This window comes from Seriola dumerili, unplaced genomic scaffold (assembly GCF_002260705.1).
Source record: "Seriola dumerili isolate Sdu_G_001 unplaced genomic scaffold, Sdu_1.0 BDQW01001240.1, whole genome shotgun sequence".
Taxonomy (NCBI): Eukaryota; Metazoa; Chordata; class Actinopteri; order Carangiformes; family Carangidae; genus Seriola; species Seriola dumerili.
The window spans coordinates 575,313-589,456 of NW_019175495.1; the positions used below are offsets into that span (position 1 = coordinate 575,313).

The window sequence follows — 14,144 nt, forward strand, 5'->3', positions numbered from 1 at the left end:
GGGAGGGAGAGAGAGAGAAAGAGAGAGAGAGAGAGAGAGAGACAGAGAGAGACAGAGACAGAGACAGAGAGACAGAGAGAGAGAGGGAGACAGAGACAGAGAGAGAGACAGAGAGAGAGAGAGAGACAGAGAGAGAGAGGGAGACAGAGAGATACGATGAAAGAGAAGTATCAAAAAAGATAAAAAGAGGATGTGAGGAAGGAAGTTGGTGACATGGTAAAAGTGTGACAGCGAAAAGATATTAAGATATTAAATTAAAGTGAGTGTGTGTGTGTGTGTGTGTGTGTGTGTGTGTGTGTGTTCTCTGACATAACTCGCGGTCTGTCAGCTTATGGTGGCCCAGCACTATATTGACACAAGGGGTTTCCCAGGGGCCAAATACACTCAGTCAAACTGTTCCCGTTTCTCTCAACCTACTTAACGTGCCTCTCTTGATGCCCTCACCCCTGTGGGTTAAGTGAATCACCACAGCGTGTGTGTGTGTGTGTGAGTGTGTGTGTGTGTGTGTGTGTGTGTGTCCATGTGCACCAGACCATAGCAGAGTGCAGATGTTTCCACTGTGAACAGATGTGACACAGAGAGACATGAGAGTAAAGCAACAGGCTTGAAATCAAGTAAATAAGTGAAATCGAGTCGTAGTTTTTGTTCAGTTCACAAACACACACACACACCAAATATGGAGACACTCCCTGTCCTTCACACACACACACACACACACACACACACACACACACTTTTCCACTGTGGCAGCACTTTGGTCGTGCAGGCATTTCCTAAAGAGTCTAGCATCTTCCATAAAGCCACGATCCTCGGCTGAACTGAGAGCGGCTTGAATCAGACGAGGTTTTTCTCTGTGCGGATGAATGGAGGTCGGCCGTGCGTCCATTCACTGCTTCTTCTACGCAACTGTTACACTCATAATAAGCTCTGACATGAGGATGACGACACTCTAACTCGACGCTCTAAATTAACACCTTATTTTATACTGGGGGGGGGGCTGTGTTGAGGATTTATTTTTAAATGGGTAAAATTTACAAAAATCAAACACTGAAATCTGTTGTATTCAAAAGCTTTCAGAGCTTTTGTTGTGTCATTACAAATCAGGTGCTTACTGTTTACTTTAATTGTGATTAGAGCTCACCTGTGGCAAACTTAATTGATTAGACATAGTTTAGAAAGGCACACACCTGTGTATATACAGTATCATAAAAAGGTCCAACAATTCAGGCTGCATGTCAGGACAAAAATCAAACCATGAAGTCCAAGAACTTATTAAGTATTTTCTTAAATTAATAAAAATAAAGTTGTTCTTAAGAAAACTCTACGTCAGATTCATGGCCGTGTTCTTAAACCGCAGATTTGTGCGCACCTGTGTTCTTAGATTGATGAATGCCACCCTCCTCGTAAACTGAAAGCGTGTGCCAGTTGGCCCCAATTAGCAAATAAAACGCCCGAAAATTACGCTAAAAAGTGCATGAGACTGAGAGGGTCGTGTGCAGACACAGACAGAAGTCACAGAGAGATACCGTAAGGGAAAATCTAAAGACGAAGCCCAACGTCCTGGTACAAAACAGTACAAACAGAAAACTTATATTTTACATCAACTACGTCGTCTGTTTTCTAATGATAAGTCTAAACCATAAACTAACACAACATCATGTCTTTATTTTCATGTGTTAATGTTAGGAAATGAAAGTAAACGCAGACACACACTCTGCTCTCTCACTGTCATCAGGGCAGGTGGCGACTTGCCGAGGGAAGGAACTCAAAGCGTTGGGAACATTCTGCCTCTCCCACCCCCATCCCTCCCGTTTCCACCTACAGTGCACGTCTTCCCTGCTGCTGCCTCTACTCTCTCTCTCTCTCTCTCTCTCCCTCTCTCTCTCGTCCTTCATCGCCTCTCTGTCCATTCATCTCCACCTGTCTCTAACTCTATCACTTTTCCTTCCTCTGCTCTTTCTACTCTCCCTTTTCCAGCCCTCTTTATCTTCCCTTCCACATCTCTCCTCCTGCCCTATGGACCGAGGGCCTCTTGGTCTTATTTTATCCACAGCAGGCCTTATATGGAGAGGAGCTTTGGCTGTAGGTTAAAACAATGGTGGCCTGCCTGCACCCTGCCGCCCTGCCCGTGATACAGACCACCACAATAGACTCACACAGGCTTATTACAGCGATGCCAGTGACCAGTCTGAACCTTTAACAGCTGATATTGGGTCTAATAAACTATATGCCTTTCAATTCAACTAGTTAAATAACCAAAAAAGTGCTTTTACTATAATAGAGCTTGGATATTCTCCGGTCAGTCAGTGTATTGTGACAAATATATAATGAAAGAGAGGATAAGACTTTAGCTAATAAACATTCATCCTGCCTTAAGAACCTGCTGACAGCCCGAAAAGACATGAAATAATCTGGCTCAGTGGAGGTTTATTGTCTCGTAATGGTCTAAAGGCTATTTTACAACCTCTCTAACATCAATAAAATGATCTTATTATATGAAATATATCTGTTTTCTGTCATTTCAAATTAAAAGTTGGGATATTTCCCTTAAAAGAAAAAAGAAGCATATAAACACTTGCAAGTACTCCCTCCACCTCTTCCTCGTCCTTCCTTTTACACTAAGTAGTTGAACGAATGACAGACGTACGGTGGCCCCTGAGAGCTCAGTGCACTGCAACTAAAGACGACACATGCAAATAAACACAAACAAATGAAGAAAACATCTTAATCAATTTGACAAGAACACATGTGTAACATTTAGATAAAAACAAGCTGCAAACTGAAATAACTCGACCAAAACACAGAAACGAGCCGCGAACACATGAGAGGAAGTCTAAATGCTGCACATGTCTTGTCAAATTAATGAAGAAGTTTCCTTCATTTGCTTGTGTTTTGTCTTTTTGAATGTGTTTTTCTTTTGCCGCAGACCAATGAGCTTTCACGGCCGGCGTGCAGACAACAATGTGCGGCCACGATTGTTTGGAATGCACAAAGTAAATAAGGAAGTGTTTCATCAGAAATGACTGACTAAGACATTCGGGGGTCCCATCAACACACACCCAAGCCCACAGTTATTGAACAACATTAAAACAGCTTGAACTAATTTCCAAACGGTGAATTTCCTGTTTACTCCCTTCACTTCCTCTTTACTGATTAGACATTAATAACGGCTGAGCCCTGCGACAAAACAAAACAAGACCGTTTCAACAAACACACACACTATTTTAAATACTTTGCATTACTTCTGTTTCCTCTTATGTCATTTTTTTTATTTCCCTTTCCTCCCACCCATTTACTCTATTCTTCTGTCCTTGGGGGCGTTAATCTGTAGTTGAGATAACATGCAGCAGCTATGCTCCTTCAACGAAGAAGAGGGGGGTGTACACCTGCACACACAGAGTCATATAAGTTCAGCTGTCTATACACAGAGCAGGCTGGGTGGAACATATGCTGGTTAGAGAGGATGGGAGGGGAGGTGAGGCCTTTTTTGCTGGAAAGATGGAAACACGTGAAAAAGAAAGTCAAAAGATTTGCAAAGGAAATGTGACAGTTTGGAAAGATGGCTCCTGAGAGGCCATCAGTTTCTTATTAAAGAGCTGTTGACATGTCAGCATCCACCTACATTAAACCTGACAAATGGACGGGAATTTATACGCGAACTGCTTGAACCCTGAGAGGAATTTCTGGAGGGGAAAAAAAAAAAAAACACAACAGGATCGCTCAGCAATTTGGTCGCACACACACTTCATTGCAACATCTCAGGAATCTTGTCCTTAGAGATTTATTACCAAGGTTTGGATGTACGCAACTGCTCTGAAGGAATGAACACACACACACACACACACACACACACACACACACACACACACACACACACACACACACACACACACACACACACACACAATGTTGCATGCTGCAGCTTCTAGTGAAACAAAATCTGTGTCTGGAACCAGAAAAAATGACCCTGCAGCCAATTACCCATTATTGTTCAGGATGTTAGTCAGCCAGCAATGACCAGACAGCTACACGTCCCTACACATACACACATACACACATACACACATACACACCACACTCCCAGCCATCTCCCCATGATGTCATGATGGTACAGAGGCCTGCAGATAATGCCAACCCTCCTCAAATGCAAGAAAGGATATCCTCCTGTGAATTTGAAGTCATAAAGTTGTTAAAGTGTGATTAACACTGTGTAGATAAATGGTCGGATAAACAAGTTTACATTACCGGTAAAATTATACACAATGACGCTGATGAGTAAGCACAGAAATTCAGTGAAACAACTTCTTAAGAATGTCCTCTGATGTTCACACCAGTGCCACACCCGCAACTATTTAATCCCACAGGGGAGAGATGTAAATGAACAGTTGTTCCAGCAGGAGATTCCTCCACGCACACACACACACACACACACACACACACACACACACAAACACTTTAACTCCATCTAAACCACTTTTCATAGTCAGACTAGGCAGGGCCGTTGGGGTATGTTAGATAGTAAGCTTTGATTATTTGTGTTTGTCGAGGAGGTATGTGGTTCACAGCTGTGCAGAGCATAAAAATACATTAATTAAGAAACAGCTGGGGAATCCTGGTCGGCTGCCGGTTGAACGTGCTGACCATGTACATTATTCCCGGCCGAATAACAGGTCTGCTTTTTATTTACCAGTAAACACGACTAAACATCTGCAGCTACGCTAGCAGCTCTGTGAGGCTGTACGCAGCCACAGCTGTGCTCTGTCCTAAATGCTGAAATCAGCATGCTACAGTTCACCATGACAACGCTAATATGCTGAGGTTAAGCAGGTATAATGTTTACCATGTTCACATAATAGTGAAGCATGTTATGAAGAAAATCATGAAGAGTCAACCTCTGAGGACCATGAATGTCTGAACAAAATTTCATGGCAATCCATGAGAGAGTTTTAAACAAGACAACATAAAACAAGTTTATCAACTATAGACACATGAGAGCCACTTGAAACTGTAAAAATCAAGGCCTTTAACATTTAATTTATGAATTTATGAAGCTTTTTTAAAACCTGAGATAAGACAGGAGACTGATTATGTTTTAAAACTTGAGGAAACCCTGTGAGGCTTTTACCTCCAGAGCTGGACCTGCAGCCGTGGAAAAGATTGTAAAACAGGTGAACATTAAACTCCTGACCCAGATCGTGAAGCCACGTGGTTTTCACAGGAGGGTAACGCAACATAAAAACAGGCACAAGTGAGACAAAGAGTGGTCTGATAAGGACTTCACATGGCACCATGACAGTCTCTCTAGTCTGGGGTGTGGCCCTGCTTTACACCAAATGGATGCTGGGATACACATCAGCTTTTTTTATATCAATGAACAGGTGAAGAATTAAAGATTGAACGAATGACTATTATCAATATCAGACATCAGAAACCAGTATCAGCCTTATTTGTACCAGCCTTTCTAATCTCATTCATCAGCTGTGTTTACATTCCTTCAGACTCTATAGGCTGCTCTCTTTCTTTCTTCCTTCCTTTCTTTCTTTGTGCTGGTAATTGTTAATGCTTTCATGCCACATTTAGTTCTACTTTTCTCAACCTCATGACACCGATCCAAATCATTTCCACACTTCTTTTTCTGCCATTTCACACGTTCTACCTCCTCCTCCTCCTCTTTCTCCTCCTCTTTCTCTTTCTCCTCCTCTTTCTCCTCCTCTCAATCCCTCTCTCTCCAGGTCCAAGGCCACACCTGCCTGCACTGTGCTGACATTATTATCAAAGCTCCATGGAAAGACTTGGTTAAAGGTTAATGAAAGGTATTGAGTGAGAGGAAGCCTTCATAGTCTTAACCAAGGACACACAGACACACACACAGACACACACACACACACACACACACAGTTTCTTTCCACTCAGTTACACTGCTCATTTAGAGAACGCCTGTTGTATTGCAGGAGGATTACTTGGCATCCAATGTGCCCTATTTTAAAAACTTGATTCGTCATCTTTGTGGAATAAGAACAATTTGAATCATGATGAAAATAAATGTTTTGCTATTGACTAAATCCATTTATTTCAATGAAATTGAATCAGTGGGTTCACTATTTGCAAAGAATATAGCCAGACATCTAGACAGTGCGAACCTTTAGCTAATGTAACGTGCTAGCTGTGTAGCGCCAGTCCTCTTTTATTTAATCCTATTTAGATAGAGCATAAATTGTCTACAAAAGAATCATGTTTTGTTGACAGTTATTGGATGGAAAAGTATAAATAACGTCTCTTGAATAAACTGTGAGCTACGTCCTGTTAGCATCCCCAGCCAGCTAGCGTGCAAACTGTTGGCAAGCTAGCTAACTCAGAGCTTTTCCCCCTCTTTTTAGTTTTTATTGAATGAACTGATGTTCAATCTTGAGGATAAAATGGAGTAAACAGATCAGTACAGAAAAATGATGCATGTTCTCGGGATAAACTGTGTGAGCTATGTCCTGTTAGCATCCAAGCTAACTAGCGTGCAAACTGTTGGCATGCTAGCTAACTCAGAGCTTTCCCCCGTATTCAATGAATTGATTTTCAAACCTGAGAACAAAATGTAGGAAACAACAGAAAAAAAAATCACTGATTAGCACTAGCATGTTCTCAGCTAGCTAGCATGTTAATGGTTAGCTCACCAGATACAGCAGCTTATCAGCTAGCACTGCCTGTAACCTTCACCAAGCCCCTAGAGCTGCCTGTTTCTCAAATTATTTTGCTATACACAAGACAACAATGTTAGTTATTAATATATATATGTATTAGTCACCCACAGGCTAAAATAAACTGTGTTTAAATGGACTTTAAATGAAGCCATGAGGCTTCTGTGCTGTTTATCAGTCCAGCTCTTTCTTTCCCATGTCTCTTCCAGTCACCAGATTCCAGTTTCTCATGATACAGGCATGCCTCATTCTTTCCACCTTCTTCTCGCTTTTTCAAATTCAACACATCTAACTTGAATGAGAGATAAAACCTCAGCTAAAAGTGGTAAAACTGGAGCTTATCTGAGCCGAAAACGGGTTTGTGGAGGATAAAGAAGAAGAGAATTTATTTGGTGATTATTTCTGTCTGAGTAGGAGTGGCTTTAAAATGTTCCAGTGTGCTCCAGAGTCCTGCATCGATCCAGCACAAACACACACACACATACACATACACACACACACACACACACACAAACACACACACACAATCACAACATGTGCATCCTTGTTTCAGCAAACCCTGAGATTTGCCTTTGGTGTCACATCTCAACAAACACAGAGTGGGTGGGTGTGTCTCAACTCTCACGGTATAGTTTGGAAGCAGCTGGAAAAATCATAGGTACGAACACGGGACAGGAGCTGACATAATTACAGGTATGACTCGGTACAGGATCCAGAGGGCTCAGGTCAGTTTGTCATGATTACAAGGATGAGCGGGGAGGGAGGAGTGATCATAACAAGATGCTGAACAGGTGAAGGGCATGTTGGGATTGTCTACGCAGTCTACCTTGCAGACTATGGGAGTAAAGGGGGGGTTGTAATCCTCTGACCACCTACCTTCTCCATGTGTGGGAAGCAGGGCTGGAATACAATGACTCACATTAATAGGTATTCAAATAAACATCACAGTCTATTATTGTACATGGATTATTTTTGTGACTAACGTGGGGATAAGTGCTTGAGTAACATCTAATAGGTTTCTAGAAAAAAAAAAAGGGGTTTGCGGCTCCAATGTCCCGGTATAATATCCAAAAATGTTACAACAGGATTAAAACAAAGCCGTTCAACAGAAATATCTCTAAAACAGAACCAAACCACACACAAACACCCACGCAGCTCCTCTGCCTCTGGCCTGGCAGTTTACACACAGAAGATGTGCAGGAGCAGATGAAACAGGATTACCTGTAGTTATCTCGTATTATCTGGTTAATCTGAGAGATGGTGTGCAGGTGAGGGTGTGTGACAGTGTAGAACAGAACAGGATTAGGAAAGCGAGCTAGTCAGCACTGCTGCAGGTAAACATGAATGAGCACTTCTGTCCTCAGCTGACACCAGCGTCATCCTGCCAGACTAAAATATGGGACGAACAAACTCAGGAGCTGGACTGAAACATTCCTTCAAGCTCTGAGTTCTTTTAATATATTGCCAAATATAAACACAGTTATCACTTAAAGAAACCACATGAATGAATCCATGTATGTTAATGTCTTGAGTGTGTTGGTTAAATCCCTGCGGCTGCTTTGTTTCTCTTGCATGTTTGTGTTCCACTCCGCTGACTTTAAAGACTTTGTTTTAGATTTATGTGTTCCTTTAATCCAGTTTCATCAAGTCAATGGTACTTGAGCTGAAAGGAATCTAAACCAAAGCCAACAAAATGAAAAAAAAAAAAAAAAACTGTACTACTATATTAACTCTTTCTGAAGCTTTTGTCATGAGTGTTCATATTCAAGTCATTTGAGGACTTCCCATCTCACAGCAGCTACACTGCATGTACAAAAATGGCAGTGAAGCTGGCGTGGATTTTGACTCATTTCCAGGGTGGTTTCCAGTCCCACAGCAGTCAAGGCTGCAGCGCTGAGGAGAAGCAGGACTCAGTCACTCACATTTATTCCCAGCAGGGCGGGGCCGGCTCTACCGCTGTGCTAGCTTTGGGATGTGGGAAAGAATCGCATGGAAAAGCTAAAGCAGCTGCCCACAGCAGCAGGCTAAAACTAACCAGGAACACACACACACACACACACACACGTATACTGTACATACACACCCTCCAAGACTGTGAGTCGTCAGCATACAGGTAACACATATTCTGACGCACAGCCAGACACGTACCCTCATTACTTCCATTCTGCTACATCCTCTTTCTCCCTCAAAAAAAAAAAGTGTTTCTGTATAATTTCCAACACACTCTGAGGCACTTAAAGCTGCTCTGGGCAAGAGCCTTACGGAAAAACACATAAATTGCAAAGAGGTGCTGCAACGGTGAGAGAGTAATGCTCACTACTTGAGATGCCGCACATTAATCCAGATTAATATACATTTAAACTGCCGTTTCAAACCACTTTAGGTCTCAGGTCTTCCCCTCTGAACGACAGAAAAGCTTCAGCTCTTCTAACTCCCGCACCTTTCGCTGTTCATACATAATTTACTCACTTACTCACTCATCTTTTAGTTTACACACTTGAACCAGCACTAATTTCTCTCAGGATTTCCACTACAACTGACACTTCCAGCTCAATTCATCAATTATGACTCGACTTCAATCAGTTCGTCTGTTTTCTGTTGCTTAACCAAGCTCGGGTCGCGGTGGCAGGACGTTATGCAAGGTAGTTTTCCAGCTCCTCCTGGGGGATCCAGAGGCGTTCCCAGGCCAGATGAGATAAATAACCTCTTCAGTGTGTTCTGGGTCTACCTCAAAGCCTCCTACCAGTTCGACGCGCCTGGAAGACCTCCAATGGAAGTCGCCCAGGTGCCACATCAACCGTTTACCATTAAGCAGCAGCAGCTCTACTCCGAGCTCCCTCCAGATGTCCTTACCCTCTCTCTAAGACCGAGCCCAGCCACCCTGCGGAGGAAACTCATTTCAGCTGCCTGTATCTTATTCTTTCAGTCACTACGCAGAGCTCATGACCACAGGTGAGGGTTGAAACAAAGATCGACCGGTAAATCAAGAGCTTTGCCTTCTTGCTCAGCGCCCTCTTCACCACAACGGTCTGGTACAACTCCCCACTCTGCTGCTGACCCTGCACTTATCCGCCCTGTCAGTCTCCAGACCCAATTGGAGATGTGAGTTAATATAAGCTTCAGAAAGGTGGATGCACACCGATTCACAAAATGATGAGTGAGCCGATTTAATCTAAACCTCCAGCACTAGATATCTGCTTATAGGCAAACAGGCTCTAATGTAAACGTTGCCTCTCATCCTATATCCGTTTCTCTCTGTCTCCGACTGTCTGTCTGGCGAAGCCTAGAATCAATAACCATCGCCATCCAGTGTCTCCAACACGTTCCCATCTCAAAGTCTGACTCAACTTCCCACTTACTCACAGTCTGTATCAGCAGTAGTCATCATCTAAACAACCTCCCACGCACACCACCAACCCTAATTTTAGCCACTCAATTTAATTATCACTTAACCCGATCTTTGATCTGTATCTCAGTCTTATTCCTTAGTTTTCCAGAGGATACATCATCTTACGGACACTGGTCTTTTGTTAAATATCAAATATTATCCTGTTTGTGTCATTACCCATGACGACAGCTAGGGAGGAATTCAGTGTATTTAATAATACGTACAACAAATGGCATAGAAACTTTTATAATGTCAAATATAAGCGTCCTTTCCAATGGTGCTTTACAACAACAAATTCACACACTCAAACTAGAGCATGATAAATGTCAAATCTGACAATCTTAAATATCCGCTATCACCAGCTTCAGACGATAAAATCTGATGTGGCCCTCAGTCACCCATGCTGCCAAACCCTTCCATGTCTTAAGAAATGAGTACAAAGGCCATAAATACACTTGGAGCTGGAAACTGCTGTTGCATTAAGACCTTATCAGTCCTCTGCCTGGCTTAGTCTAGTTTGATATCTGTGCTTAATGTTATCAGAGCAACATGTCCAAAACCCGGGCCTCAGCTCAATGCTTGGGTTCACACTGTAGTCACAGATGCCAGATATTAAACAAGGCATGTCTGGCTTAATGTGTATGACATGGAACAGCTGTATAACCCATCAGTGAACTTATACATGGAGTTGTGCAAGTTAGTGGTTCAGTTTATCTTTCCTCCTATTTCTTCTTCCATTAAAAGGTAACTTACGTAGCATCTTAAAAGGAATAGTTCAACATTTTGGGAAATACACTTATTTTTGGCAGCAGGCAGCTAGCTTAGCTTAGCATAAAGACTGGAATCTGGGGGAAACAGCTAGCTTGGCTCTATCCAAAGCAAACAAAATAAACCTATCAGCATCTCTAAAGCTCATTAATTAACACAATCTTGTTTGTTAATGCTGTGAAAAAAACAAGCTAAGCTCACAAGCAAATAAGCATATTTCCTAAAATATCAAACTATCCCTAAAACACCTATAAACAATACCCATAGTATGCTAGCAACATCACAATGAACAAGACCATAAGTAGCACAAAATGAATGAATGAACGGATTTGCTAAAGCTAAACTTTTCTGCTAACGCTAAAGCTTCCAGCATCTACATCAATGGTCGATGAAAATTCCTGATTACTAAAACAACTACGTCCAAATCCCAACCCCCCCTGCATGCAGATGGCCCAATCAAACAGGGGGAGTCACCTGACAAGTTCATGATCCCTCACTGGCTTCCCACCCACGAGCCCTGCCAGTGTTTTGCCCATTTCTTTCATTTGTATGTGGTGTAAACCTGAGAATGACGACTGTATGTGTAGCAGCCATGCCATTTGTTGATGTCCTCCAGTTTGATATGACGGGTTCACACGCAAAAGGTCATGAAAGTGGAAATAAATCCCCTGCTAAGCAGTTCCTATAACACAGTTCAAGAACGTAAGTGTGTGAGTGCCCTTCCTGCTGTAGAGGTGATGGTGGAGGTCTGGCTAACAGCCAGGCTGTCAGGTGTATCCTATGGGTTCCTCCCAGGATCCGCCCGACATGTAACTGAGAGACTACGTGACCAGGAAAACCTTCACCCTGTCAACAGCAGTTCCTATATGCATCAAAATAAAGAGCTGTGGTTCTCATAGTGAGGTCCACGGAGGGAGTTCTAGGGGTCCAGCATTTTCACAATAATGCATTTTATTAGTTCACTACTTCTACATGTTCATACTCCTTGAACTATGGAGTCGTAAAGATAGGAATCTGCCATGAAGGAATCTACTAACTACAATAACAATGGGGGCAAAGTCAGACTGGTATTTGATCAGATAAATAGTCAAACAAAGCAAAGCAAGCACAATAAATCGACTCGCCACCTCAAATAAAATGAAAATGTTCATAATGCTCATAAGTCTTAGTACTTGCTCATGCTAACATCATCTGAAAATATCTAAAATAGATTTAAAAGCATTTCCCTTTTTGTTTTATTTATTTGAAAATAGGTATACAGAGCCAAAGGGCGAAATGCCTCACCATGTCGAGGCAGGCAGACATTTAGGGTAAAAGCTCATTCTAATCCCAAATTACCCAACACCACTCTGGCCACGACTCTGTCACGGCCACGAACCAGAAATATCATCAAAAAAACACAGGCCATCAAGATTAAAAAAAGCCTGAAGCGCAGCACTCGGGAATAAATCTGCCTTTAAGCATCTGCACCACATCGCTCCAATGGAAACAAGCAGCAGCTAAATGAATCTCACCAGGGAGAACACAACACATGGATCTGCTATGGAAAAAACTATTGACAGCAGTGCATTGATGTGCGTTTGTTGGATAACGCTGCAGGCTATGCGTGCTACACTTTACACAGAGCAACGCAGCTGTCTGTGCTACTCTGCAGCCCATGCTTCAAAGCCAATCATCTCCAACAACAAGCTGTCATTTAGAGGAGCTTAACCCAAACTTGCAGCAGAGTGACAGGCAGCTGCAGCGAACGCTAGGAGGTCCTGCCCTCCAGGTGACCCTGAAGCAACAGGTCGGCTGCTCTAAGAAGCTTTGACCCCTGAGGAGTATCCCCGCCTACGCTGGCTCATTCCTTCACACTTCTCTCTTCATGGTTTCAATCTCCATGTGCATCTTCCTAATGTACAGTGCAGTTTCCTCCCCTGCCGGGCGGGTAATCTCCCTTGCTCGTTATCAGTAGGTTATAAACTTTTTCTCAGAGGAGAAAAGATAATGACGAGTTAAATTATTCCAATTTCTCCATATGTCAGCCCTGTGATAGACTCACGACCTGTCCAGGATGTACTCAGCCCCCGTCCAATGTCACCTGGGATTGGCTCTAACATCCACACCACCACCCTCGAAGGATGAGCGGTATAGCTAATGGATGGATGGAGTGTATTCTATCAGTTACACATCAATATTAATCATTTTTATTTAAAATCATTAATCAGATAGAATTTTTGTTGCCCCTTTGTTTTGGTATTAACGGGTTGCATAGTCTGCCAGGTGCTTCCCTTGTGTTCGCCTCATTTACAAACCACACACACACACATTAACAGGTGGACAGGCTTGTTGACAAAACCTTCGTCAGCCACAGAGAGAGTTTCTCGGCTAAAGCCGGACAGCTGGCAGCTTTGCACAGGGTCTGTCAAAAGTTGAGATAAGTAAAACTGGATTTACCTGCAGCTATCATGTTTATGGTTGATATGCCTTTGATGGATATTATTAAGAACTATTCATCTGCCACAACAACACTGATGATGGTTAATGTTGCATTTATAAACACCAAATGCCCCCCCCCCCCCCCCGCTGACAGGCACAAATCTATCAACTTTACAGCAGTTTGTTGTGCTCACAGGTGCGATAGACTGCGAGATTAGCTATTTAGTGAACTGTCTTAATCTGTGTCTGTCTGGCGTCCATAAAAAGACTGGCGGATTGGCCCCTGAACGCGGCACAGTACGTGGCCAAAAGTTTACACCACTGCTTTCAATGAACGTCACTAAAAACCAATTCAACAGGCGCTACAGGTCCCGGCAACTGACACGTAAAAAGGAGCGACGGTTACACCAGACTTCATTCAAAAATACACGTAAAATTAGATTTCGTTTTCTTCGCTTTCTGCCTTACAGCCTAAACGGAAAACACATCCAGAAATCATGACTAGCATTAATTGCTTAAATCGGCGAAAACATATACACGTAACACCGTGTTTAAATGTAGTTTTTAAACTTCTGAACTGAGCTAGACTCGCACCGCAGATCTACTTTGTGGCAGTTGGAAACTGCAGGCAGGTCGAGTGTAAACGCTTTAATACAGTCAAAGTAATGCAATCAATTTAATGTTGATCAAGCCGAATTTATCAGTGGCTCTTATTGATTTGTTATTGATCCAAAACTGTCTGTTTCACCGAGTAAATCCGTCGCCAAACAGGCTGTAAAACGTTAAATCGCCATTTTTTTGAATGAAGTTTGGACACAGGGTGAAAACTTTCAGCCCACTCACTCAAACATGCTGCAATGTCACAAATTACACTGCAG

The 14,144-nt window shown here is 42.6% G+C and overlaps 1 protein-coding gene across 3 annotated transcripts in view; it reads right to left on the reverse strand.

Moving 5' to 3' along the window:
* Positions 1-14,144, reverse strand: part of myo1c (myosin IC) — a 54,887-nt gene that overhangs the window by 35,516 nt on the left and 5,227 nt on the right. Inside the window, exon 2 of one of the 3 annotated variants that reach the window (XM_022767637.1) lies at positions 7,566-7,589. The exons of the other annotated variants lie outside the window; for them this stretch is intronic. Within the exon in view, the coding sequence (XP_022623358.1) occupies positions 7,566-7,574 (9 nt within the window). The 5' untranslated portion in view covers positions 7,575-7,589. The remainder of the gene's footprint in view (positions 1-7,565; positions 7,590-14,144) is intronic. 3 annotated transcript variants of the gene reach the window in all.